The sequence below is a fragment of the Lissotriton vulgaris genome, chromosome 7 (assembly GCF_964263255.1).
Source record: "Lissotriton vulgaris chromosome 7, aLisVul1.2, whole genome shotgun sequence".
NCBI lineage: Eukaryota > Metazoa > Chordata > Amphibia > Caudata > Salamandridae > Lissotriton > Lissotriton vulgaris.
Window position 1 is genome coordinate 406,752,250 of NC_141695.1, and position 27,852 is coordinate 406,780,101.

Consider the following 27,852-nt stretch of genomic DNA (forward strand, 5'->3'; position numbering starts at 1 on the left):
GCGACTTTCAATATGTCTCTGCTGACCTATTGCAGCTTTTGGTATTCTACACTTAGTTCTTGAAGCATTTTATACGTGTATGCTGGATTCTGGGAAGTTTCAGTATGAATGTGCTAAACACTTTTAGGTTTTGAAATATCTGTGCTGAGCTCAAGTAGGTTTTGATATACATAGAGCATTTTCTTTGTCTGTCAGTACTCTGCTCTTGCAGATTGTGTATGTTTATTCTTCACTCAAAGTTTTTGCTGAATTTTCTGAAGTTTTGATATGTGTATTATGAGCTCTTGCAGCGTTTAGTATGTCTCTGATCAGCTCTTGCAGTTTTTGGTGTGTCTAGGCTAAGTTCTTGCAGCTTTTGCTATCTCTGGAGGGGGCTGCATGCAGCCTTTAATATTTTTATGCTGAGTTCTTACAGCTTTGGGAGTGTCTGTGCTGAGCGCTTGTAGCGTTTCTTATGTCTCTGTGGACTCATGCATCTCTTGATGTGTCGAAGCGGAGACAATGCAGCTTTTGTTAAGTAGGTGCTGAGCTTTTATTTTGTATCTATTGTTATGTTCTAGCTGAGCCCTTGCCACATGCGTTGTTGTAGCTTTTGGTATATCTATGCTAGGTTCTTGCAGCTTTGAGGATGTCAATGCTGAGCGCTTGGAGCTTTTGGTATATCATTGCTGAGTTCTACTCTTGAAGCTATTGGCATGCTTATGCTGAGCAATTTTTTATGTATATGATGATCTTTTGTAGCCATAGGATGTCTAAGGTGGGCTCTTCCATCTTTTGGAATGTCTATACTGAGGTACTGAGGTCTAGCAGCTTCTGCTCTGGATTTGAGGAAGGACGTCACTCCCCTCATTTTGCGAAATACGTGGGTTATTGGGTCTTCTTGACCTATGTCCACTGCAGGATCATTAACTGAACTCCAGTGAACACAGGAGGCACACCTTATTAGCTTCCATTTTAGTATTTGTGGTATTGTGATTTTAGCACTGACTCAAAAGCTGATACCATGTGCATTTATAACGTACTGTTAATGGGAAACATGAAGCATAGTCAACACAACCTCATTGTAAACTGTTTCTTTTCTGCCAACAGGACTGCCTCTGCATTCTTTTCCATTAAGAATTAAGTTTGCCCCCTGTGCCTCTCAGCAATCGAGATGTGTGCAAACCGCCTCACTGAACGGTGAGAGGTATTCAGAAGACCATCAAGACGTCAATGGAACCAAGTCTAGGGCTTGCTGGAGGAAAACTCATCCCTTGTGAGTTGGTGGCTTCCTCACAACCTCCAAAGAGCCCTGCTGCCTTGTGGCTGACATATCAACACTGTCTCTGAAGCCATTATCACCAAAGGGGTGGACACAAAGACAAGCCGGACAGGAGTGCAAGAGGAGGAAGAAGAAGGAAGTTCAAGGGAAGGAGCCCAACACTAGAATCAAAGGAACGTTTTTCTCTGGCTAGGAACCCTTTAAGCTGTCACCCTGGAGTCGTGGAAGAGGTGGAATGAGGGCAGAATGGTGTGGTGTGAGAAAGGGGTCCAGATCCTGCTAACCACGGTGGGGGCCTTTGCAGCATTTGGCCTTATGACGATAGCCATCGGCACAGACTATTGGTTGTATGCCAGGGCCTTTATTTGTAACACCACCAACATTTCTAGCGAGGACACGCCATTGAAAGACAAGAAGGACCCTGGAGGGCTCACCCATTCTGGCCTCTGGAGGATCTGCTGCTTAGAAGGTAATGTTCACAATTCCCTTTTATACATATCCCAGAGTGCACCTGAACTTTCTTTTGAAATGTGACATATATATATATGTATATATATATATATATATATATATATATATATATATATATATATATATATATATATACATATATATACTCTGCATGATCCATTACTCTAACTACTTCTCCCTCTAGTACTTCAGTCTTTTGATGATTACATACACACTCTCCAATGCTACTTCCCAAAAAAAAACACCATTGAAAATCACACAATCTCAAATTGGTAATATATGCAGAGATTTCCGACCATGGGACAAGCCTGGACATTTACCTCCACATTATGAACAGCTGTTATGCACAAGATCTAGATTTTCCTAAAAGACTACAGAAGATTCAGTGCATAGTGAGTGCTGCAGAAGAAAACACTCTCACTACCTCACTTTCTCATTCATTCACCTACTCTCCACAAACCACTCACTGACCGTGTGTCACTCACACACTTATTCACTTGACTGACTCAATGACTTTGCTGTCACTCACACTCTCACATATTCACTGACTTCTCAAATCAGATGTCTGCTTACTTCCTTGTCAACTCACTCACTCACATTTAAATAATTTTACATAGCTGCACGCTCACTTACCGTTTCATGAATTCACTTGACTAAATAATTTTACACACCTGTACACTCACTCATTTACTAACTCACCAGACTAATCATTCACTGACCGCTTAAGATTGAAAAATACATAGTTTAATGTTTTTTGCGCATATATTTAAACTCTTCTGAAATGTATGTTCTCCTTAGAAATACTGTATCTTATAAATACAGTTTTATGAATTTTCAATGATTCAATTAAAGATGTGATTTTACTCACTCAATCACTGAATCGTTTACTGACTGACTAGCCGATTTGCCTGCTTTTTCACTCATCCGTTGGCTCACGCGAACTCTTGTTTTCCCCTGTCCACTGTAGTGTTCTACCAGTGATGTCTCAAGTGATACATCCATGACCTTATGCATTGTGCTAACCCATGGGTGAGAGTTCTAGAACAGTACGTACGTGCCCCATTTCTCCTGGGGGGTTCCAATGCCATATCCAATAACTTCTGTTTGGAGCAAGAAATCAAGGGCAAAAAAATCCTTGTTACAGAGAAATCGCATTAGCAGCCACACTGTGGCAACAACCATTACCACACAGTGGTCTTTAACCCCTTCCATGCTCATGACAAGCTCAGCTCGTCATGAGGCACAGTTGAGCTGTGCTGATGACGAGGTGAGCTCGTCATGAACAATGGTAAATGTGGGAATGCAGCACAGGATAAAAATATCCCTAGCAGCCAAGGTGTTGATGTAGTATATATTAAGAGCATGCCAAGAGCACAGGCCTCAAATGTTGGGTCAAATAGTTTCCATAGAGGAGGGCATTGAGCACCACTTTGAATTGATTTACAATACGAAATGAATATTAGCAAAATTTCAGAATTTTTTTTTTTTAATTCATAATGAAATACTTTTGGGCTGTGGACTGGGATGCCTCGCATATCCCTGCAGAAACTCACATTGGGGTGGTTTGGTGGGGGGATAGCGCTCCCGGACAGCCAGAAATATTATTGGGCGGCACATCTCTCGGCCATTAACCAAGGTACTTACTGTGCTGGGAACGACCCGGGATATGGGATGGAGAGATGGCTCCTTCCGGGCGGAAATTTTGAGGCCGCACTTTACTCCAGCCCGGGTAGGTACCGCCTCACGAGACCCACAAACACTCTGTACAGCTATGGCACATCGTCCAAAAGAAACTGGGATGGGCTGACAAACTCACTCTGGCCACCCCGCTGTCGACCTCGGAAAGACTGGGCACACTCAGTCGCACCAAGGGATTCCACAACTGGGACTTGATTGGAATTTCTCGGATCAAAGACTAATGGGGCCCGGATGGGGTAGTGTCATTCGATTCGCTCAAGAACACATATGACCTAGCTCAGACAGAACACTTCCGCTACATGCAGGTTAGGCACTCTCTTCAAGCTAACATCCCCCCAGGGACCCAGCTCCCGGAGTCTTCCCCTCTCGAGGATAGGCTGCTGGATGGCCACCTTCCAGAACGGGTAATCTCCCTCACATACAAAAAGCTTATCAACAATACTCCAGACCCACTGCTGGTTCTTAAGGGGAAATGGGAGGCAGACGGACTCGAAATTGACGATGAGGAATGGAGGGAGGTGCTTGCATCCCCTAAGGAAATAGCAATATCAGCCAAACTCTGATTGATTCAATTGAAAATCCTGCATCGGGTCTATATCTCTGGCACAAGGTTGTTCCTGATGGGCCGCAGTGAAAATGGACTCTGCCGGAGGGGGTGTGGGGAGGCTGGTACCTTCTTCCACATATTGTGGGAGTGCCAGGTGCTACAGACCTACTGGAAAAGGGTACTCAACTGTATGCATGAGGTATGGGGGGTGGAATTACGCCCAGAAGCTAAATGGTGCCTTCTGAAAATCTGGGAGCCCACAGACCTATCATCAAAGGGTAAACTATGGGTTATGTTAGGACTGGCAATAGCTAAAAGAAACATAGCGAGATTATGGGAGGCAGTCACACCTCCAACACTCAGTTCCTGGAAGAAGGATATGGATTGGTGTATGATCCAAGAGAAGACAGTGTATGTGGCCCGGGGCTACCCCCGAAAGTGGGTGGCGTTGTGGTCCAATTGGAATGATTATTGTGGTAACATATGTGAACCCCCTCGAATTACTCCCATTGATGAGATAATTACATTGTAATCTACAGCTGAATAGATGTAATCCAGAGATATACTGTATTAGGTAAGATTTGCGAAACCTGTGTTTTCCAATAAACAATCATGTAACAGATGTATTCCCTGAATGTGATGACCACCTCATTTCGTTCCTTTTTGCAATAAAAAGATTTATGAAAAAAAGAAATACTCTTGGGCAATTGCCCCAAGTTTGGGGGTGGGTAGCTTTGAATATACATTGGTCAAATTTCACGCCATTATTCCTGACCTTCTCTACCAAAATCATATTATTAAATGCTTGTATTAATCAATATGCACGACAGCAGAGGGCCAGCCCCACACAGTGCTGCACAGATGCTCATACTGCATCTCTCTCTCTCTCTCTCTCTCTCTCTCTCTCTCTCTCTCTCTCTCTCTTTATTCAAAGGCATTCTTAAGCTCAGCCCTGCTGCTTGCATCACAGGCCCAGAAAATATGATGGAAGTTTTATTTCTGATAGTGGATGAAATAGTATTTCTACAATGTCTATACTGCGGTAAACATAATAGAAATTCAATATATTGCACTGTAATGTTAATGGAGGTTACCTGAGCCATTCTGAAGGATATCGGGGCATGAGGAGTAGAGGAAGAAGGAACAGGCAGTTGAGATGAGGATGCAAGGTACCTCTGCACAGCCACAGTGTCTGGAAGGACACATTTGTTAGGGAATGCTCAGTCCATTGATTGGTTGATTTCTCCTTATCCGTTTTGAATCTGGATGAGGAGAGAAAATCATTTGATTCACAGCGAAAGGGACCAAGTCTTCTGGTGAAGGACAAAAGCTGGTGGATAGCTCCCAATTGGAGGATTCATCACCACATCATCCACAAATGCAAAAATGTTGGTTTACCACCCAACTGTAAATGAGGCTCTTAGTGATGAAAGGCTATTCACTTCCTCGATATCTTTATTCTAATGGCATCATGATTTAATTTAAATCTGAAAATAAAAGCGGTATTAAGAAAACATTATTATTATTTTTATTTCAACAATTCGTTTCAGGTGGTGGTGGAATTTGAAGATTTTTTTTCTATATTTTTATAACAAGAGATAAACTTGTAAGCTACCTTACTTCATAAGGCCAACTTTAAGGCAGATGGACCAGTGCAGCAGCACCTGCCACTGACCTTGGAGGTGCTGTCTGTTTAAGTTAATAAATTACAATCCTAATATAGCACAGTAACCTATGACCTGTCATCAAAGAGCTGAAAGCAAACTGTATGGTATAGGTTAAAGCATTTAGGGGCACATGCATTGCGAAAATACCGATCGCAAACGGGCAGATTTGCAGAATACGCCCCTTTGCGACCGGTATTTTTGCATTTGGGATGCATCAACCCAAATGCAAATTCACAATTTAAGTAATCACAAAATTTGCGATTACTTAAATTGCAAATGCATTTAGGGAATCGCGAATTGTGATTCCCTAAATGCAATGCATGATGCAATTCCAAATTGCGAATTTGCAATTAGGGATTGCAAATTACCATCAATTTGAACTTCATGGTAATTTGCAAAAACTTAGGAAAAATGCACTAAAGTGCCTTTTTCAAAGGTTCATGTTACACACACACACACATGCCCTTAGGACATGTATGTGTGCAACATGTGGTAACATCTCAATTTCAGGGGTGCAACAGGGTATCCTTTTGGCAACCTTGCACCCTTGAAATTGCATGCGCAATTTGTGAGTACCTATTTGGTAGTCGCTAAATGCGCATGCAATTCCCATTCATTACTATGGTCCTCTAGGCCCATAGGAATGAATGGGAAGCAATTCCTTAATTGTGATTCACAATTTGCGAGTTGCAATTAAGGAATTTGTAGGAATCACAATTTGTTTTGCGATTCCTACATGCATAGGGATTTGCGAATCCTAAATAACGATTTCTTAAAATTCGCTATTTAGGATTTACAAATCCTGATGCATCTGGCCCTTATCTCCCCTCTTATGTTATCTAACCACTTCCCTATTCTTTCTCTACGAGGGTAATCGCCCGAAACAGATTCTGTGTTGCCTCACAAACTAAAACAGCTGCTAGCTTGTTTACCCAGCCACCACCCAAAAAGCTCGAAAATGACCACCCTCACTAACAGCATTCTGGTTTATAGTGTGTTCCATCGAGGCTGGTACCGTAAGGCGTTCTGCACTGTCGACCAAGGTCTGCCCAATGTGCTGGTCTGACAGGTTAGCGTATGGGCCTGTTTTGTGGTTTGCTGGCTGATTTTGACTGTTTATTTCCCTTATATCAAAACAAATATTGCTTGAAGCAAGCTCAAAACCATGCAGTGTTTTAAATATTGTAAACTATTTAAACAGCATGTTTTTACAAGTTTAAAAGTACCCCAGTATGCAAACATAGGCCACTGTTTTAGCTACCTAATTCACAAATTTGGGCCACTTTTATTTTGGTGCTTGGGCCTATTTGCTGTCCTAGTCCAACCCTGCTCCTGCCTATTGTAGAAAACCAGCAACATCATCCAGTGGATCCCATTCTTAGATCATCCTGTAGGGGACCCTGCTGTGCGATCAGGAAGAGAAAGAAGGACCATCAGCAAAGCACACTAATAAGCAAGCATCTTCTCACTGTAATGGCCCTTATTCCAGATACTGATCAGCGTTTGTCACCGATTCAGAGACTGACGCTATCGCTCTTATTTTTCTGTGCTTTAAACAAAGCCTTGACTATTACTCATAAAGCGGATAGAGTGGAAAGAGTTCATATTTTACTTTCCAGTTCCACCAGTTCAACTAGTGACTTACAAGAATGGGCTCCAACTCCATGCCAAAATCTTCTTCTTGGCGGCAGATTTTTGCAACTGTTTTTGAATGGAAGCTAAATTTAGATCTTATTGATCAACATCATAATTTAGCAGTTCTTAAATTCAGTCAATCAAGAGAGTTTTAGATTGGTTGGTTCCAAAATCTATTATTCTCATAAAGAGATTAGTAAATTATTTTGATATTTTTATTTAATCAGTAAGTCAGATAAATCTGTTAACAAAAATGTATCAAGGAAAATATGGTGGAGTCATCAATAATGCAAAAAGTACACACTTGTTCCATAAGTAAATTAATCCCTATTCTAAATAAAGTCTAGAAATCAAAAGCTAATAGAACCCATAAATAGTTTGAGAAAAGAGTGAGGTGAAAGGAGCATGAAGTTCTCAATCAAATTCAGTATTCAAACTCCCCATAAAGAGCAGTTCATGAAACTCAGCAGAGTCTCAATATCCAAAGAGCATCAGCATACAGTTGCCATAGCAATCTGTAAAAATAAAGCCTCAACAGGGAAAATATGGGGCAACAAATGCAGCAGTAGCTACAACCGTCAGGGACAAAAAGGATTGTTAAAAGTCTCTAAGAGAATCTGGAGGGGCATCTCCTCAGAAAAAAGTCTCTGCCTCTGTCCTAGGAGCCTAAATACCTTTCTAGCTAGAAACACGCACTAATATAAAAGACAAGAACATATGTAAACAACATTGTTGCAGGTGAGATCACTTCTGTCCAATGGAAAGATATCTTTTAATGCCAACCAGGTTTCATTCTTCCTTTCCCACAGAAAGCACATGAAGTCAACAGTATACTATCAAGTACTTAACAGACATCGCTAAATTAATTTATTTATGCCATTTATAGAGAGCCGTTACCACCAAACTGGTAACCTGGCACTACAGCATGGAGGTAGAGACAGAACAGCCAAAATATAACCATCAAGGGGAATACATAGGCATGATTAGTTAGGGAAAAGCCATGTCTTTAGAGCTTTCCGGAATTGCTGTAAAATCATTGCAGATCTGAGGGATGGTGGCAGCTTATTCCATAGTTAGACTGCTTTGACTGAGAAGGCTGGACCCCTTTGTTTTGCCTTCCCAAACTTATGAATACAAGCTACGTTTTCGGTGGTGGAGTGAAGGTGTAGCTCTAAAGCCTACTTCTTCAATCTTCACTGTAGAGGCACCGAACCAGTGTCCTTTAATGCCTTGAACACAATGCACATGGCTTTAGAGACAATCCTCTGCTTTAGAGGCAGCCAGTGCAGTTCCTTCAAGGCATTAGATGCTGAAGATCTGCGGGGTCTGTTTAAGGCCAGTTTGGCTGCTGCAACTTGGGCTCCATATAATCTGTTAAGTTGAAAGCCAGGAGCCCTAAGTAGCGAGGTATTACAGTAGTCCAATCTACTGAGTATGCCACTATACACTACAAGTGATTTAACTTGAGTAGGCAGCAGTGGTAGCACCTCCCTGAGACTACGTAGAAATGCAAAACATGTGCCTGCCACTTTTGTGACAAGGTTTCCAATGATAACTTGTTATCAAATGTGACCCCACATTACTAACTGTGTCTGATTGCAGCAGCTCATGTCCAGATGAGAGGGGCCAGAAGTTAGAGGGGAGAGTCTTGGGAACCTTGCTTGCCGAGCAGCACATAAATTGTGTTTTTTCCCCATTTAGTTTTAATGAATTTGCATTTATCCAACTGACAATACCCAGCATGCCTTTGTGAAATGCTGCTACTGCCTCCTCTTTATTATTATTAAAGAACAAAATGAGCTGGGTGTGATCGGCAAAGTTGACCAACCTAATGTCATGCTTCTTTATCAAGATACTAAGTGGCCTCATATAAATGTTGAATAGGACAGGGCTGAGAGCAAAGCCCCGTGATACTCTCTGTCACAGTTGTTTAATTCAGAGCAGTAGGGGGGCACGATGACAGCCTGACATCTGTCCGACAGGTGTGGCTCCATCCACCTTAACGCTGTACCTCTGATTCTGATTGAGGCTAACTTGCGCAAGAGGACTTTGTGGTAAACTGTGTCAAAAGCAGCCAACAAGTCGGGTATGAGGAGGGCTGATGACTGCCCGCTATTAACCTGCATCCATAACTCATCCAAGGTGACTAGTAAGGCTGACTCTAAGGCCCGACTGGCTGTAGCAGGCACCGGGCATTTTCCAGTTGGGGCGAAACGTGGAGGACCTGTGGGAGCCTGTTTTGTTACTCGGAGATGGTTTTGAAGCAGTGCTGCAATATTGGCCCCCTGTAACATTAGCAACAGTGGTGCTTGACCCTAGCACCCCTACTCTTGGCCGGTGCTTCTCAGTAGCACCTCCCTCCCCCGGGGGCCGGTCAAGCTCAATTTCCAGGGTTGGTTTCTGGTTCCAGTCTGACCATGGCTGACTCGTTACAATGTCCGAGTCGAAAGCCACATTGTTCATTCTCAAGGAGAGTGTAAGATTCCAGATATTGAGACAGACTTTTACTTTCATATCATTCCAGCATCTTCACAGGGAATGGGAGGAGTGAGATGGGCCTATAGTTAATCAGAATTCAGGATCATCTGACAAGTTCTTCAAAAGGGGGTTGACATTTGCTTTCTGGCTTGAGGTACTACTGAACCCTTATTCAAGGATTGGTTTCACACCTGCATTATAGGGGGAGTTAGCTCATCTCACAGCTCTTACCATATCCTAGGAGGTAGGGGATCCAAGGGTGTTTAGGATACCATCATAGCAGCTAAACATTAGTGTTTCTGGAACTGTTAACCTTGGTTCCCAGAGAAGCTTAATGAAGAGTCCATTCTATCATGCATTCAATGTTTCACTGCATGACAATGAACTATACCAAGGAAAGAAACATTTACTAGCAGATTCTAGTTAGGTAAAGCTTTTCGTATTTCATGTAAGTGAAAGTTATTGTTAAAATATGCAATTCCTTATTCCGTATTAGATGAACATGAGATAGATAGGAAGTTCAAGCTTGGTGCAAATGAGAACATGTACCTTAAAGAAGGTAATACATTTCATATAAAACCGTAAAATTCTGCAGTCGTGGCGAAGACTTTAAGCAAGCCAAATTAAGGTCAGGCTATGAAATACATTTGTGCTTAGTTCAGCAATTTCTAAAGCTTCTATTTGTTAAAGAGAAGTATGGCAGCAGCCTAGCAGTGAATATGACTGCCTAATGCATTTTGCACATTTAGACTAAGTGCCATTTTACAGTGTGTTTTCACGTTCATGCCTAAGGCAAGTTTTCAGCTTTGTTAATTTTAATTTTAAAAATGCAGCTTTGTCCTGACTTTGTATCAATCTGGGCCACTCTACTTACAAAGGAGATTTAAGAAATATGACTCCAGTCAGTCTTTACGCTCCTCCAATCAAGGCCTCGTGTGTATTCCCACGATACATAAAGAGGGGCTGGGTGGATGGCCATTGCCCTATTTGGCCACCAAAAGCTGGAACCTGCCTCCTAAAGCTCTTAAGAGAGCTAAATATGAAAATGGCTTTTAAGGCACCTTTAAAAACGTTACTTTTCAGGGAATGCTAAGTTACTGTACCACTCTATGAGCACATTCAGCACCGGGACACTACTTGGGAAGCAGCTGTGTGCTTTACAAATGGCATTCATCCTGTTCCTTCCCCAGCCTCAGAGCCTGCTGAACTAGGTGCTCCAATCCCATCTCAGTGGAATAGTAAGGCATTTGATTGAAGACACTGTTACACTTATTGCAACCAGAGATTTCTTAGAGATGTCCACCCTAATAATCTCAGAGTTATTTCTGATCGTGTTTCTGAAGAAGGGGAGATAATGTCTCCAAGTCATTCCTGACCTCTGTCTTGGTGGGTGTGGCTCAGTGGCAAGTTAAGCGTTCAGCATCAAAGGCTGACCCCTCACAAAGTGCAACACTTTTGAAACTTTCCTTCCTGGTACAGAAACTCACTGGCCCATGACCAGAAAACGAGCATCAACAGTCTTCTTACCATGACAACGGAACAACCATCTTCCTTTTATTCTCCTAGGCATTTGTATATGTAATTCACTTCCAAGTGTACCTCTGGCAGCAGTTACTGAAGGCATTGTTTCGTTCTGCTTGTGCAAGGCCACTGTTTTCTGTGATCCCATTTTCTGTCCCCCAGATTATGCCAGTCTTACCCTGTTCCTGTAGCTGAACCCCTTACAGCACTAGCATTCGATGTCCAAATATCCTGGCTGAAGAATGGAAACGACCTTTAGCTAGGTGAAGTATGCCTTAGCTATTGCATCAAATGTTGTACACATGTCATGGACCTTGCAATTCTTCCTAAACTTGGGTATCCAGTTGACAACCCTGTTTAGCCATCCCGTTAAGAGCCAGTCTCTAAAGAGATCCCAGGTACTAGTGGAGGAAAGAGCCACGATCACAGTTGCATCTCAAGAAAATTGGTTTACTCATTCTTGGCTTGATACTGAACTTGTGTGGTTTCTTTAAAGCATGAGCAGTTAAGGTTTTACCTTGACCAGGGAAGTTGGAAGTCGCGACACTTCACCGTGATGGTGACAGGCTCACTTTCCCAGCTAACTTTTCCAGTTTCTACTGCTGTCGCTGAAGAAATGATTCCTTGCCCCTGGCCCATGCAACTGGCCTGTTTTTCATTGCTGAATGTCATGCGTGTGACAAACAAGTCATTGACTGCACCCGCCTGCAAGGTGATTTCTAAACTCCTTTGAAAGTGCAGGCGGGTGCGGCCTGCACAGTCAAAACACGGAGCAGCTGCTCTGTGTTTTCACATGAATGCGCTGCCCCAAGGACTGCACGAGGTCGCGGCTGCCCTGCGAGCAGCGCATACACCATAATGGGGCGCATTATCACTGTTTGCCCCCGGCGCACCTTTTGAAATAAGTGATAATGTATAATACCACCCCAGTTGGTGTGCAAATTTCACATCCCAAATTTGTGAATAGAAATTATACATCCGGCGTTAACTTTTTTTTAAATCCATCTTGCACTTCTAAGGGCAGGCCTTTTCATCTTACTGTATTAATATGCTTTTTAGCATTTGATCTTTCTTTTAGATGCCAGTACAGAAAACATCATCTTCACTCTTGTGCCCCCTATCTGAACCTTCTGGAACTGCGCAAATCGTTTGTGCACAATTGCAGAACACTTGCTAATGTATCAGTTATTGCAAATTTGAAGCAACAATGTGTTTCTTTATTAGGAAAGTGCACATGTAGCTGGATTCTGGCGGACAGTTCCTTAGATCACCAGAAGCTAAATAACAGCGGCCATATTACAAATACCCTGCACTACCCTGATATGTGCCATGGCACACATTTAAGGATGTGCGCTGCGCACAATCCCGGATCAGTGCACCCTGTCATAATTGATGCACTGCCTTCAGCACAGTTGTGAACTCATGCTGGCCCGAGGCAGCACGTGAGTGAAAGAAGGACCAACCATATACAGACGCTAGTTCATTATTCACAGAAAAGGCAAAAACGTGCCTGCATTTCAAAGGGGGCAGCGATCCCCTAGAAAGGCTGGCATAGTGAATGAGTGACTGAACCCGGCTGCAGGAGGATGGGCATGGGACTCCTTATCCCCTTTCCTAGTGGCACCATCAGGCCTCTCTTCTTTTGCACCTACATCTGTAATATGGAGCATGTTCCCTTACTTGCTTGGGGGCATGAAAGGAACGCCTCCTCGAGACTACGCCAGCATTACATGTGTGCCAGCTTGTGTGGCTCCTTCTGAAATACTAAAGTGCCCTGAGGACTGAAAAATGTGGCACACACATTTTCTTCCTTTCTCCTCATCTCCTCAGAACTTCCCCTTCACTCCCTCATCCCATCTTCTCTTCCTCCTCTCTCTGAAGTACCATTAAATTAGTTGGAGTGTTCCATTAAATGAGTTGGAGTACTACATAAAAACACACTAATTCTATCATGTTTTATCCAAGTCCCTTCTCCTTTCTATGGCTAAGTCTCCTTTCCCTTCAAAGCGCTACACAAAGGTGATGATGGTACCACTGTCTGTGTGTACTTTATTTCCCACTGTCAGAGCAGTCACATGTACTGTATTAGTTGTAACCAAGCATTGCTAGCACTACTGTCTGTGATCACTGTGCCTGCACAAGCGGCCAAGGAGACACAGATACTGCTCTAGGCTGGCACAAGTAACAAGAGCACCAATTAGATTGAGCACATTACCAGTATGTGCTGCCAGAGGTGGCCACATTGATTCTTAGTGGGGTGATTGCACTAAAGACTGTTAGCGCGGCACATGTATGTAAACTACAGTAAGCATGGCTACCTGAGAACAACACCTCCATGTACTGCTAGACATATTCGCAGTGCTTCTATATGCACAAGTGATTGCACCGCTACCAGTGATTACTGCACCTGAAGATTCTGGCAGATCAATTCAGACATATTATTCACAAGGCCTTCACCATGAAGAAGTGTTTGCATCACTGCTTGCCAACACTGCACCTCCACGTAAGAGCAGACATATACATGGCATTTCTTTATGTAAATCTTAAGAAGGCCTTTTCCAAGTAAAGCTGATTGTAACACTACCTGTGAGCACTGCACAAACAGCAGACATCTTAACATGGCTCTCTAAGTAGAGATGATTGTAAAGCTGCCTGTGTGCATTGCACATACACAGGACTTTAGCGCTGGTGGCACCTGGTCCAACAGAGCTCCTCAAGTCTCCATATCCACTGGCACTCACATGCATTTATTTTGATTTATAGCACCACTCAGAATAGTACTTTACATCACATACACATTACACAAAGACAATAAATCATACGAGTGTGAATTAATGTATAGGAAATGTTACATAAGACAGAGGACTACAAGGTGTGGGACTCACATGTCATCCTTACTGGTAGGCAGTATAATTTAAGAGTGCTTGGCCTGGAGAAGCTTAAACTCTGAATTTAAAACGTAACACCATGGTTAGGGGGTGCGTTTACCAATAAGAATTGTTTTCTACCCAAATGAACCCTTTTTAAGTCATAAGGATAATGAAAAACTGAGTAAGAACACATAACGTGCTTACCAATACCTTGCAGTTTGCAGAGAGATTTTTGATGACAGTAAAATTGGTCACTGGTCTATATTAGGATTTTAACTTATAAACTGCAAGTAACAAAAGGATCTCTGTGACACAAGCAGTAACCCACTGAGCTATTTACATTATGTGAACTTCTGTAATCTGCTTGGTGGGTGAATATGTTCTGTGCAGCAGACATATTAATCCTTTGTGCTACCTTATGATGAGTCAAAACTGACACTAGACAAAATATTTCTTTTCAGCAGGCTGTTGTATACTTATCTTTCTTTCATTTCCATGCCTCACTATAATTCTTACCTATGTCACCCATTCCAGAATGTACATGGCTCTGTCTCCTTCTAGTGTTCTAGCTAGTGACAGTTTGTGCCTGGCCAGCTTGTGTTGAGGTTGCTTCTTTCTGCTTTCCTGCAATAAACCTCCATTGCTACTCCTGTGGTCTCCTGCCTCTTTACCACAATTTTGGCGACGTTACCTGCTGCCAAGTAATCACCAGAGTTATCTTGACATTTATGTTGTTGCCTGGAAATCGCTGGAGGCAAAGAAGCTGCAGCAGGTGTTTTTACATCTACAATATATTTGAAAACAGTGCACCCCTTAAAGTCAGCCCCAGTGCCGTGGACCGACCGCAACACCGTAGAGCCGGCCCTGCACATTCAGTAGATATCTTACCATGACCTTTTCTATGTAGAGATGATTGCAAAAATGCTTATGAACACTGCACATACAGCAGACATCTTAACATGGCCTTTTCACTAAGTAGAGATTGTTGCATTGCACATTCCGCAAAACCTTAACATGGCTTTTTCTTACGCAAAGATGATTGCAATGCCGCTTGTGAGCATTGCACATACAGCAGACATCTTAACACCTTTACTGCTAAGGCAATATTTTACTGCTCATTTAATTTCCATTGAAATCAACGAAAAGTGCATGACGAGTTACCCTTGTCATTAGCAGCCAAGAGGTTAAAATGGTCTTTTATGGGTAGAGATTATTGCAACACTGCCTATGAGTAATGCATATAGAGCAGACATCTTAAAATGGCCTTTTATGGGTAGAGATTATTCTAACATTCCCTGGAAGTATTGCACATAAACAGACATCTTAAAATGGCCTTTTATGGGTAGAGATTATTCCAACTCTGCCTGTGAGTATTGCACAGACAGCAGACATCTTTTTTAAAAAGCTTTATTCAGAGTTAACAAAATATACTGAGAACCAGCAATACAGAATTAAATATGACCGATAGGCGTATAACAAAAGAATTGGCTAGCATTATTAAACAATCAAAGCTATCTTAAATTTTATACGGAATTAGAAAGGAGAAAGGGGGGAAGTAAAAAGGGGAAATGAGGAGAGAGAGTTTTACACATTGGTATCTTAGAGTAGTGCATATTACAAAGGAATGTGAATACATTACTTAATTAATTAATTTCATACAATAAGCCAACAAGGGCTAAAAATTGAAGAACAGAGAAAATAAATATTCAAGGAGGTTTAACATTTTCAGAATTGAAATGAGTACGAAGTGAAATGAATAGGACTAATTGATCGAAATAGTTAGAATGGGTTATCAAAAAAGATCTTTATTAATCATTGCTTTACAGGCGGAGGCAAAAGCATTGTCAAGTCGATGAAATTGGCAAAGGCTATTCCACCAATGTTGTATAGATGATTTTGTGAGAGTTTTACAGTTGAGAGAAATATGTTGGAAAGCTAAAGCAAGCTTACGATCGTAGAGACCATGGTTGGTGGGGGTAGATCTAATGAGTCAGACAGACTTCCAGAAAAAAGGAGATGAATAGAATAAGGGATGGAAATATTAAACAGATAGGAAATATAAGACCAGACTTTTCCCCAAAAGATAGAAACCGTTGGCAAAGAAAGAGAAGATGTATGAAATTAGCGTTAGAAGAGCCACAGGTCCAACAATTAAAATCAGAAGAAAGTGAAAAGCGAGCAATGGAAATAGGTGGGAGAAAAAGCCTATGGTAAAGGAAATACAGAGATTGTGTAAGAGAGGCAGAGCAAGATATTTTTAGAGAACGGGACCAAAGTTTATCCCAGAAGCCCCGGTTACATTCCCAAGAAAGTTCCAGTTTGGATTTTGCACAATCTGGCTTAGGGGCTGAGAAATATTTATAGATAAGAGAAGCCTTGGGTAGAGAGAGGAGTATCTGAGGAAGTGAGTTTCGGACAACAGGAAGGGCCGAGGAGGGAAGAGAGTAATAAGTATCAAGAATAACTGCCATTAGAGTAGAGTATCTCTGTAAAAAAGTTTGGGGGCAGTGAAATAAGGATTGAAATTGGGGAAATGAACATGGAGATAATCCGTCAAAAAGATTATTATGCCAAATTATGCCCTTTGACCTCCAAGGTTTCCAAAAGATGGGTCTGTTATTAATAAGGATAAGAGAATTATGCCAAATAGGCGAGTCTAAAAAAGATTCCCTAGAGATGGGATTCGGATGTACCAAATGTTTCAAAAGGGAAAAAGTGTCCTTAAACAAAGGAAGTTCAAAAAACACAATGATGGAAAAAGGAGGAACAGATTCTGCGCTATTCTCAAAATAGGGGGCAATTAATTGACCTATTTTCATGCCAAATGTTCACTGTGAAGTTAATCAAACATTTTGTATATCATCACTCGCACAAGAGGATATTTTTACACATTTTATTTTTTGTAATCAGCTCATAAATTATTTTTATCTTATTTCGTATAGTCTTTTTTTCTTTCAAACAAACAAAAAGAAATAATATGTATATTTTAGTATCAATACTTCATACACCACTATATACATCCATATATCCACACCTATATACAACCAACAACAAAAACACTTTAGACAAAAATGGAACAAAAACCAAAAAACTAGATCATTTTTCACCCTTAGAAAAAGATTGTAGCAAAGGCTAAGTGCCCTCCCATTAACTCTAGGAGGTACACAAGGAGGTAGTCAGACTACACTGGTTCAGTGCACAAATTTTACAGAACCTAAATCAACAAGTGTGTCATAAGGCATTAATTTCCAAATCAATTTTTAAACAGGGACTCCTCCATATGGAAAGTGTCCAAAACAAAGGAAGAGCGGTATGAGGAGTTTTAGCAGAGAAAGCCACAACTTCCTTTAAAGAGAAGGGTAGTAACAAGGTTAGTTCAATATATAGCCAGAGGGGAGTGAATGGGGAAGGGTCAGAAAGGAGCCCTTTCGATGCTTGGCGAAGAGAAAATTATTTATGGTATAAATGAAAGTCAGGAAAGTTCACAACTCCATTAGACTTTGACCTACGAAGAGAAGATAAGGAGATCCTGGCCCTCGTATCCTTCCAAAGAAATTTAGAAAGACATGAGTCAATCCACTTGAAATAAAAGGCAAGAATATGTATAAGGGAGCATGGATAATGTGTAAATTAAAATAAGGGTAATCATAATTTTGATTGAGTATAACCGACCCCACCAAGAAAGGAACAGAGAGTTCCAAGAAGAAAGTAATTTATCAATTCTGGGCAAGACGGCAGACATATTTAATTTAATAGAGGAAGTGATGGAATTGGAGAACCACATACCTAAATATTTAATTTTTGAGTTATTATAGGCAAAACCAGTGGCAGAAAAGGAGTGGGGAGACAAAATGTTGTAATTGGAAGGATTTCTGTCTTATCTGAATTGATTTAATACCCAGAAACAAGGGAAAAGGAAGCAAATTCATGTAATAAAGGAGAAATAGAAGTTTCTGGAGCAGCGATGAAGAGCAGGATATCATCTGCCTAAGCAGAAAGTTTTAATTGATGGACACCATAGGAAAACCCAGAAATGTAGTCATTATTACGAAAAGAAGATATTAAAGGTTCAAGAGCTAAAATAAAGAGGAGAGGGGAGAGATGGCAACCCTGGCGGACACCACGTTGAAGAGGAAAGTAAGATGAAACGCATCCTTTAACTAACACTGAGGCTCTAGGGGCAGAATACAATAAGGAAATAAGAGAAATCAATTTTGGACCAAAACATTGCCTTTTTAATAAAGCAAATAAGAAGGACCAATCAACTCTATTAAAAGCGTGTTCTGCATCGACAGAAATGGCCGCCAAGGGTGTGGAAAGAGGAGGGATTTTGTTTAAAACATTAAGAAAAAGATGAGAATTATTGAAAGTGAGCCTACCTTTGACGAAACCACACTGCTCCTTACCAATTAAGTGGGGCATTAGAGGATCGAGGCGTAAAGCAAGTGATTTGGCAAAGAGTTTATAATCAACATTGACCAGGGAAATCGGACGATAATTCTTACAAAACATGGGGTTGCGACCTTCTTTATGTATGAAGCAAATTGTAGCTTCCTGAAAGGTACCTTCTGTCTTACCAACTAGAAAAAATGACTGCAAGAGATTTAAAAGTTTAGGGAGTAGTCGATTAGAAAAGTTTAGATAAAAATTCAACAGGAAAACCATCTGGGCCAGGAGTCTTCCCCTTAGTAAAGGCATTTAAGGCAGTAAGGGAGAAGTCTGTTTGAGGATCAGAAAGATTGAGGTGAGAATTGGAAGGAGTTGGTAGTTCATTTAGATAATCTTGGATAAGGGCAGAGGAAGGAGGGGATTCAGGGGTATAAAGATCTTTATAAAAGACTTTGAATTCATTGAGGATGTCTTGATCTTTATGCAATAGAGAGCCAATTGAAGAATAGATAGAATCAATTCAAATACGGTCTTTACGTGTTTTTAGATAGTTCACCAAGAGCTTACCCGCTTTATTATAACCACCATAGTAGCGAGCACTACTACGGAGAAGTATTGAGGATGCATTATCAGTAGTAGTTTTATTAAAGGCTAGTTTAGCACGAATCAACTCTGGTGAGACCGAATCCATCGGAGAAGTATAGAATTTGTGTTCTAAGAGCTTAATATTTGCCAAGGCAAACTTCCGTTGTTGAAGAAAGCGCCTCTTTTTTAATTTAAACGAAATCTATTATAAATCCTCTTGCAGTGGTATTAAAAGTATCCCATATGATATGGGGTGGGGAATTGGGGTCACTGTTAAGATAAAAAAAATAATTTGCAAAGGTGCAAAAAGAAGAGGAGTAAAGGGGGTCTAGAAGAAGAGAGTTATTAAAGCACCATCGGGAAGACCTGGGATGCGGAGAGAGCAAATCAATATTTGTTACAGTTGGAGCATGATCAGAGATGACTATAGGTTCAATAGATGAAGATAAAAGCGTTTTGGATATAATCAAGACGGGAAAGGGAGGTGTGAGGAGGAGAAAAGAAAGAAAAGTCAAGAGTGTCGGGGTGGGAAAGTCTCCTAGAATCCACAAGGTGTGCTAGAGATATAGTGTAAGGAAAATGTTTTTGAGTCTTGTGAGGAACAAAGCAAGCTTGTGATCAAGAAATGGGTCTACGACTTGATTGCAATCGCCTTCTAAAATGAAGAGATTGTCTCTAAATTGAATGCATTTCTGTGTAATCAATGGCTAAAAGGAACAATCAGGATGTGTAGGCCCATAAACATTAAAAACAGTTAAAGAAACATTGTTAATTAATAACTTTGCTAACAAACATCTGCCTTCTGTATCAATTTCTTGTGATAAACCCTTACAATATAATTTCTTGTGACACAAGAATATAACACGTTTTTCTTATTGGCAGATGGGGAGTATAAAACTGAACCCACCCAGCCTCTTTTTAATTTTAACGCCTCAATTTCTGTGAGGTGGGTCTCTTATAAGAGAACCAAATCCGGGTTATAAGAGGCAAGATGGGAAAGGATTCTCTGTCTTTTAATTGGGTTAATAAAACCCTTCACATTCCAAGCGATAACTCTGAATGTAAAATGAATACAATTATATACAGAATAAAATATGCAATAGTGAAAAAAAGAGATAAGAAGAAAGAATTGATCAAGGAAAGAGAAAGGAAGGAAGGGAAAAAAGGTAAAAGAAAGAGCAATAGAAGAAAACAGTGCATGCCAGCAAATAATACAAATTGGAAATATAAACAAGAGTAGAGAAAAGGAAGAGATTGACGACTGTAATACATACCTTTGAGGGGGAATAAAGAAAGCGGGTGGCAGGTGGCGACACAGAGAAGAAGACGACACAACCAACCGGGGAGGAAGCATCACAATGAGGAACCGGATAAAATAAATAGGAAACAAAGACATCAAAGAAAACATCTGCAACAGAGTGAGTGAAGAATACATTTACATGAAATATTAAAGATAACATATTGCAAATTAGCTACCATCAATAACCTGTGAAAGAAAAAATCAACAAGTGACCAAACATGGTGAGACAAAGCCTGCCAACAATAAATGGAAAAGTCACAGTATAGGGACGTTGATGAAAAGGAAGCCCGGAAGTTTCCATAGAAGAGGAGGAATGTGAGTGTATAAATTCCTTCAGGTCACCTGAATCCTCAAAAGAGGAAGTCTTGTTTTGGAAGGTGACTTTGAACAGGCAGGGGTGAAAAATACCATATCGTGCTCCAAGTGACCGTAAAGTTGGACGAAGAGCAAGGAATTATTTTTGTCGTTTAGCAGTCGCTTGTGACATATCTTGCGAAATGTAAAGTTTAGAACCTAACCAAGCAAGCTGCTTTTTATGCTTGGCTCCATTTAAAACTTGTAACAAGTCTGTGAATTTCAAAAATAAAAAGATCACACCCCTTGGCTTCGAAGGAGCAGCTGATGAGGACAGACGAGGACCTAATCTGTGAGCGCATTGAATGCTAAGTGTTGTAGAAGCAGGAAGGTCCAGAAGTTTCATGAGAAAAGTATTGAAGAACTGGATGGGGTCATTACCCTCCAAACCTTCAGGAAGATCATACAGGCATAGATTAATGCGTCTGTTTCTGTTTTCAAGATCCTCTGCCAGTTTCTTAAGTAAAGAGACCTGCCTCTCTAAAGTAGAGATTTTAATGGAGAAATTCTGTAAGTCACCAACTTGATGCTCCACATTAGTGATACGGGATTTCATAGACGCCCATTTGGTGTCCAACAGCTGGAGACGTGAATTAGTCTCTTTAATGAAAGGGCGTAAGGTGCAAATTTCATCAAGGGCCATTTCTACGGCAACTGGAGAAGCGGGTTCCGGTGGAGAGGGAGGCTCCTGCTTGAGACGTTTGATAGTAGAAGCAGGGGACTGCATTTTGGTAGAAGATATAGATAAGTTTGAAGATTTTGATGAACCAGAATGCGCCATTTCAAACCTACCACTAGGCGCAGAATCCAAATTACAGGGTTCCAAAACAGGGGTACGAGCCGGGTATCTCCTACTGGTAATATGTAGCTTCTTACTCCTACCCATAAAGTGGAGGAGTAGCAAACTTCAGCAGAGAGTATGAGAAAACTACCAGCAGACAACCACAGCAATTGAAATTCACTGCGCAACATACAATAGTCAAACAATTAAAGCGCTGTTGATAAGGAAAAAGTCCATTTAAAACTTGAGAAGTCAGGTACCCCGCAAATATAACCAAAGACCTAAGCCAAGGGGTGAAATTAAGTCAAATGAAGTAAAACATCATAGTTGAGGTGAATCCAGAAAGTGGCCCGAAATTCAGAACAAGTACAATGTTAGTGTCGTACTTGCTCATTTAAAGGAATAGTTAATTCCAAAGTAGCATGCTATGTTTTGTGAGAGAGCAAAAGTCACTGAGCGAGTAAAGTACCTGAAGTAAATGTAATCCTCTTCATGAGTAATAACAAAATGGCGTCCGGAAGAAGTTTTCAGGACGATTAGCGCATTTCAGAGGGAAGAGGCATTGAAAGCGCATGAAAAAGGAAGAGACACCTTCAAAAACTCTTCCAATTTGTAAATCTCTCCCGTGATGCGGAGCTCCGGGGTCAGGCGGCCATCTTGGTCAGCGCCGCACGCGCTCTCTCCATACTGCAGACATCTTAAAATGGCCTTTTACAGGTAAAGAATATTTTAACGCTGACTGTGAGTATTGCACATAAAGCAGACGTCTTATAATGGCCTTTTATGGGTAGGGATGATTGCAACCCTGCCTGTGTGAATTGCACACAGAGCAGACATCTTGAAATTACCTTTTATGGGTAAGAATTATTGCAACCTGCCTGTGAGTATTGCACATAAAGCACACACCTTACAATAGCCTTTTAGGCTAAAGATTATTCCAGCTCTGCCTGTGAGTATTGCACATAAAGCAGACATCCTAAAATGGCCTTTTATGGGTAGAGATAAGGGTGGGTGTAGTTCGCAAAGTAGCGCTACGCGAAGTGCACTTCGCACTACGCGAACTTCACGTAGCACTACGCGAGCTGCGTAGTAGCATGTTCACACTGTGCAAGAAGTGTTTTCAATGATTGCACAGTGCGGACAAGCATCCGGCACTGTGCAATCATTGAAAACGGCATCTTGCACAGTGCGAGCTGTAGTTTTCTGCTGCTCGAGTAAATTATTACTCGAGCTGCAGCTTTCTCAACGCGAACTGGTAGTTTCTCATTGAGAGCGGTCGCGAGCATGCGCAACCACTCACAATGAGAAACCTTACCTCCCCGCGTTGAGAATCTCGCCGGGATGTCATTTTGCTTGCTCGCGGTCGCGAACATGACGTTCAGGACCGCGAACAAGCAAAAAATGAGCGCTGCACTACGCTACGCTGCACTACGCGTGTTCGCACTGTGCTAAGTGCAGCTCGCGTAGTGCGAAGTTGCGCAAACTTCGCAAACTCTGTGGCAAAACCAGTGGCAGAAAAGGAGTGGGGAGACAAAATGTTGTAATTGGAAGGATTTCTGTTTTATCTGAATTGATTTAATACTCAGAAACAAGGGAAAAGGAAGCAAATTCATGTAATAAAGGAGAAATAGAAGTTTCTTAAGCAGCGATGAAGAGCAGGATATCATCTGCCTAAGCAGAAAGTTTTAATTGATGGACACCATAGGAAAACCCAGAAATGTAGTCATTATTACGAAAAGAAGATATTAAAGGTTCAAGAGCTAAAATAAAGAGGAGAGGGGAGAGATGGCAACCCTGGCGGACACCACGTTGAAGAGGAAAGTAAGATGAAACGCATCCTTTAACTAACACTGAGGCTCTAGGGGCAGAATACAATAAGGAAATAAGAGAAATCAATTTGGGACCAAAACCATGCAATTTTAATAAAGCAAATAAGAAGGACCAATCAACTCTATTAAAAGCGTGTTCTGCATCGACAGAAATGGCCGCCAAGGGTGTGGAAAGAGGAGGAATTTTGTTTAAAACATTAAGAAAAAGATGAGAATTATCGAAAGTGAGCCTACCTTTGACGAAACCACACTGCTCCTTACCAATTAAGTGGGGCATTAGAGGATCGAGGCGTAAAGCAAGTGATTTGGCAAAGAGTTTATAATCAACATTGACCAGGGAAATCGGACGATAATTCTTACAAAACATGGGGTTGCGACCTTCTTTATGTATGAAGCAAATTGTAGCTTCCTGAAAGGTACCTTCTGTCTTACCAACTAGAAAAAATGACTGCAAGAGATTTAAAAGTTTAGGGAGTAGTCGATTAGAAAAGTTTAGATAAAAATTCAACAGGAAAACCATCTGGGCCAGGAGTCTTCCCCTTAGTCAAGGCATTTTAGGCAGTAAGGGAGAAGTCTGTTTGAGGATCAGAAAGATTGAGGTGAGAATTGGAAGGAGTTGGTAGTTCATTTAGATAATCTTGGGTAAGGGCAGAGGAAGGAGGGGATTCAGGGGTATAAAGATCTTTATAAAAGACTTTGAATTCATTGAGGATGTCTTGATCTTAATGCAATAGAGAGCCAATTGAAGAATAGATAGAATCAATTCAAGTATGGTCTTTACGTGTTTTTAGATAGTTCACCAAGAGCTTACCCGCTTTATTATAACCACCATAGTAGCGAGCACTACTACGGAGAAGTATTGAGGATGCATTATCAGTAGTAGTTTTAATAAAGGCTAGTTTAGCACGAATCAACTCTGGTGAGACCGAATCCATCGGAGAAGTATAGAATTTGTGTTCTAAGAGCTTAATATTTGCCAAGGCAACCTTCCGTTGTTGAAGAAAGCGCCTCTTTTTTTATTTAAACGAAATCTATTATAAATCCTCTTGCAGTGGTATTAAAGGTATCCCATATGATATGGGGTGGGGAATTGGGGTCACTGTTAAGATAAAAAAAATAATTTGCAAAGGTGCAAAAAGAAGAGGAGAAAAGGGGGTCTAGAAGAAGAGAGTTATTAAAGCACCATCGGGAAGACCTGGGATGCGGAGAGAGCAAATCAATATTTGCTACAGTTGGAGCATGATCAGAGATGACTATAGGTTCAATAGATGAAGATAAAAGGGTTTTGGATTAAGAGTGAGAAAGAAAGATATAATCAAGACGGGAAAGGGAGGTGTGAGGAGGAGAAAAGAAAGAAAAGTCAAGAGTGTCGGGGTGGGAAAGTCTCCTAGAATCCACAAGGTGTGCAGGAGATATAGTGTAAGGAAAATGTTTTTGAGTCCTGTGAGGAACAAAGCAAGCTTGTGATCAAGAAATGGGTCTACGACTTGATTGCAATCGCCTTCTAAAATGAAGAGATTGTCTCTAAATTGAATGCATTTCTGTGTAATCAATGGCTAAAAGGAACAATCAGGATGTGTAGGCCCATAAACATTAAAAACAGTTAAAGAAACATTGTTAATTAATAACTTTGCTAACAAACATCTGCCTTCTGTATCAATTTCTTGTGATAAACCCTTACAATATAATTTCTTGTGACACAAGAATATAACACGTTTTTCTTATTGGCAGATGGGGAGTATAAAAATGAACCCACCCAGCCTCTTTTTAGTTTTAACGCCTCAATTTCTGTGAGGTGGGTCTCTTATAAGAGAACCAAATCCGGGTTATAATAGGCAAGATGGGAAAGGATTCTCTGTCTTTTAATTGGGTTAATAAAACCCTTCACATTCCAAGCGATAACTCTGAATGTAAAATTAATACAATTATATACAGAATAAAATATGCAATAGTGAAAAAAAGAGATAAGAAGAAAGAATTGATCAAGGAAAGAGAAAGGAAGGAAGGGAAAAAAGGTAAAAGAAAGAGCAATAGAAGAAAACAGTGCATGCCAGCAAATAATACAAATTGGAAATATAAACAAGAGTAGAGAAAAGGAAGAGATTGACGACTGTAATACATACCTTTGAGGGGGAATAAAGAAAGCGGGTGGCAGGTGGCGACACAGAGAAGAAGACGACACAACCAACCGGGGAGGAAGCATCACAATGGGGAACCGGATAAAATAAATAGGAAACAAAGACATCAAAGAAAACATCTGCAACAGAGTGAGTGAAGAATACATTTACATGAAATATTAAAGATAACATATTGCAAATTAGCTACCATCAATAACCTGTGAAAGAAAAAATCAACAAGTGACCAAACATGGTGAGACAAAGCCTGCCAACAATAAATGGAAAAGTCACAGTATAGGGACGTTGATGAAAAGGAAGCCCGGAAGTTTCCATAGAAGAGGAGGAATGTGAGTGTATAAATTCCTTCAGGTCACCTGAATCCTCAAAAGAGGAAGTCTTGTTTTGGAAGGTGACTTTGAACAGGCAGGGGTGAAAAATACCATATCGTGCTCCAAGTGACCGTAAAGTTGGACGAAGAGCAAGGAATTATTTTTGTCGTTTAGCAGTCGCTTGTGACATATCTTGCGAAATGTAAAGTTTAGAACCTAACCAAGCAAGCTGCTTTTTATGCTTGGCTCCATTTAAAACTTGTAACAAGTCTGTGAATTTCAAAAATAAAAAGATCACACCCCTTGACTTCGAAGGAGCAGCTGATGAGGACAGACGAGGACCTAATCTGTGAGCACATTGAATGCTAAGTGTTGTAGAAGCAGGAAGGTCCAGAAGTTTCATGAGAAAAGTATTGAAGAACTGGATGGGGTCATTACCCTCCAAACCTTCAGGAAGGTCATACAGGCATAGATTAATGCGTCTGTTTCTGTTTTCAAGATCCTCTGCCAGTTTCTTAAGTAAAGAGACCTGCCTCTCTAAAGTAGAGATTTTAATGGAGAAATTCTGTAAGTCAACAACTTGATGCTCCACATTAGTGATACAGGATTTCATAGACGCCCATTTGGTGTCCAACAGCTGGAGACGTGAATTAGTCTCTTTAATGAAAGGGCGTAAGGTGCAAATTTCATCAAGGGCCATTTCTACGGCAACTGGAGAAGCGGGTTCCGGTGGAGAGGGAGGCTCCTGCTTGAGACGTTTGATAGTAGAAGCAGGGGACTGCATTTTGGTAGAAGATATAGATAAGTTTGAAGATTTTGATGAACCAGAAAGCGCCATTTCAAACCTACCACTAGGCGCAGAATCCAAATTACAGGGTTCCAAAACAGGGGTACGAGCCGGGTATCTCCTACTGGTAATATGTAGCTTCTTACTCCTACCCATAAAGTGGAGGAGTAGCAAACTTCAGCAGAGAGTAGGAGAAAACTACCAGCAGACAACCACAGCAATTGAAATTCACTGCGCAACATACAATAGTCAAACAATTAAAGCGCTGTTGATAAGGAAGAAGTCCATTTAAAACTTGAGAAGTCAGGTACCCCGCAAATATAACCAAAGACCTAAGCCAAGGGGTGAAATTAAGTCAAATGAAGTAAAACATCATAGTTGAGGTGAATCCAGAAAGTGGCGCGAAATTCAGAACAAGTACAATGTTAGTGTCGTACTTGCTCATTTAAAGGAATAGTTAATTCCAAAGTAGCATGCTATGTTTTGTGAGAGAGCAAAAGTCACTGAGCGAGTAAAGTACCTGAAGTAAATGTAATCCTCTTCATGAGTAATAACAAAATGGCGGCCGGAAGAAGTTTTCAGGACGATTAGCGCATTTCAGAGGGAAGAGGCATTGAAAGCGCATGAAAAAGGAAGAGACACCTTCAAAAACTCTTCCGATTTGTAAATCTCTCCCGTGATGCGGAGCTCCGGGGTCAGGCGGCCATCTTGGTCAGCGCCGCACGCGCTCTCTCCATACTGCAGACATCTTAAAATGGCCTTTTACAGGTAAAGAATATTTTAACGCTGACTGTGAGTATTGCACATAAAGCAGACGTCTTATAATGGCCTTTTATGGGTAGGGATTATTGCAACCCTGCCTGTGTGAATTGCACACAGAGCAGACATCTTGAAATTACCTTTTATGGGTAAGGATTATTGCAACCTGCCTGTGAGTATTGCACATAAAGCACACACCTTACAATAGCCTTTTAGGCTAAAGATTATTCCAGCTCTGCCTGTGAGTATTGCACATAAAGCAGACATCCTAAAATGGCCTTTTATGGGTAGAGATAAGGGTGGGTGTAGTTCGCAAAGTAGCGCTACGCGAAGCTACGCGAAGTGCACTTCGCACTACGCGAACTTCACGTAGCACTACGCGAGCTGCGTAGTAGCATGTTCGCACTGTGCAAGAAGTGTTTTCAATGATTGCACAGTGCGGACAAGCATCCGGCACTGTGCAATCATTGAAAA

The 27,852-nt window shown here is 41.1% G+C and overlaps 1 protein-coding gene across 1 annotated transcript in view; it reads left to right on the forward strand.

The window, feature by feature from the left end:
- The first annotated feature begins 1,233 nt into the window (after window positions 1-1,233).
- CACNG8 (calcium voltage-gated channel auxiliary subunit gamma 8) overlaps window positions 1,234-27,852 on the forward strand; it is a 115,669-nt gene continuing 89,050 nt past the window's right edge. Inside the window, exon 1 of the mRNA XM_086928696.1 lies at window positions 1,234-1,730. Within this exon, the coding sequence (XP_086784822.1) occupies window positions 1,508-1,730 (223 nt within the window). The 5' untranslated portion in view covers window positions 1,234-1,507. The remainder of the gene's footprint in view (window positions 1,731-27,852) is intronic.